Consider the following 360-nt stretch of genomic DNA (forward strand, 5'->3'; position numbering starts at 1 on the left):
TCGATATAACGTGCTGGCGTGACGACGCGCGCGAGTGCTCCAGGCACTTCCGCTGCCATTGGCTGAGCAGGTCCTTTCCCAGCTGCCCCCGCGCGGCCCCGCCCCCGCTCAGAGCCGGCCGGGGGACGCCGCGCCGCCATTTTGCGCCTCGCGCGGTGGAACCGCCGGCGGCGGCCGCAACGGCTGGCGGGGCCCGGGAGCGGCCCGCGGCGCGGCCCGGCCTTTTAGAGGGGTTTTAAATCCGCTCCGGGGAGGGGGCTCCGCGCCCCGGCTGTGTTTTAACCCGCTATGGCAGCAGAGGGAGGCGCCGGCGACCAGGTGAGCGGGAGGCCGCTGAGGGGGCTGCGGCGGTCGAGCGGC

General features: G+C 74.7%; 1 protein-coding gene across 1 annotated transcript in view; it reads left to right on the forward strand.

Annotated features, from left to right (window-relative positions):
- The first annotated feature begins 246 nt into the window (after positions 1-246).
- CSTF3 (cleavage stimulation factor subunit 3) overlaps positions 247-360 on the forward strand; it is a 38474-nt gene continuing 38360 nt past the window's right edge. Inside the window, exon 1 of the mRNA XM_026041199.1 lies at positions 247-318. Within this exon, the coding sequence (XP_025896984.1) occupies positions 289-318 (30 nt within the window). The 5' untranslated portion in view covers positions 247-288. The remainder of the gene's footprint in view (positions 319-360) is intronic.

Source organism: Nothoprocta perdicaria, unplaced genomic scaffold, assembly GCF_003342845.1.
Source record: "Nothoprocta perdicaria isolate Ctin4 unplaced genomic scaffold, notPer1 scaffold_28, whole genome shotgun sequence".
In the NCBI taxonomy this organism is placed as follows: domain Eukaryota; kingdom Metazoa; phylum Chordata; class Aves; order Tinamiformes; family Tinamidae; genus Nothoprocta; species Nothoprocta perdicaria.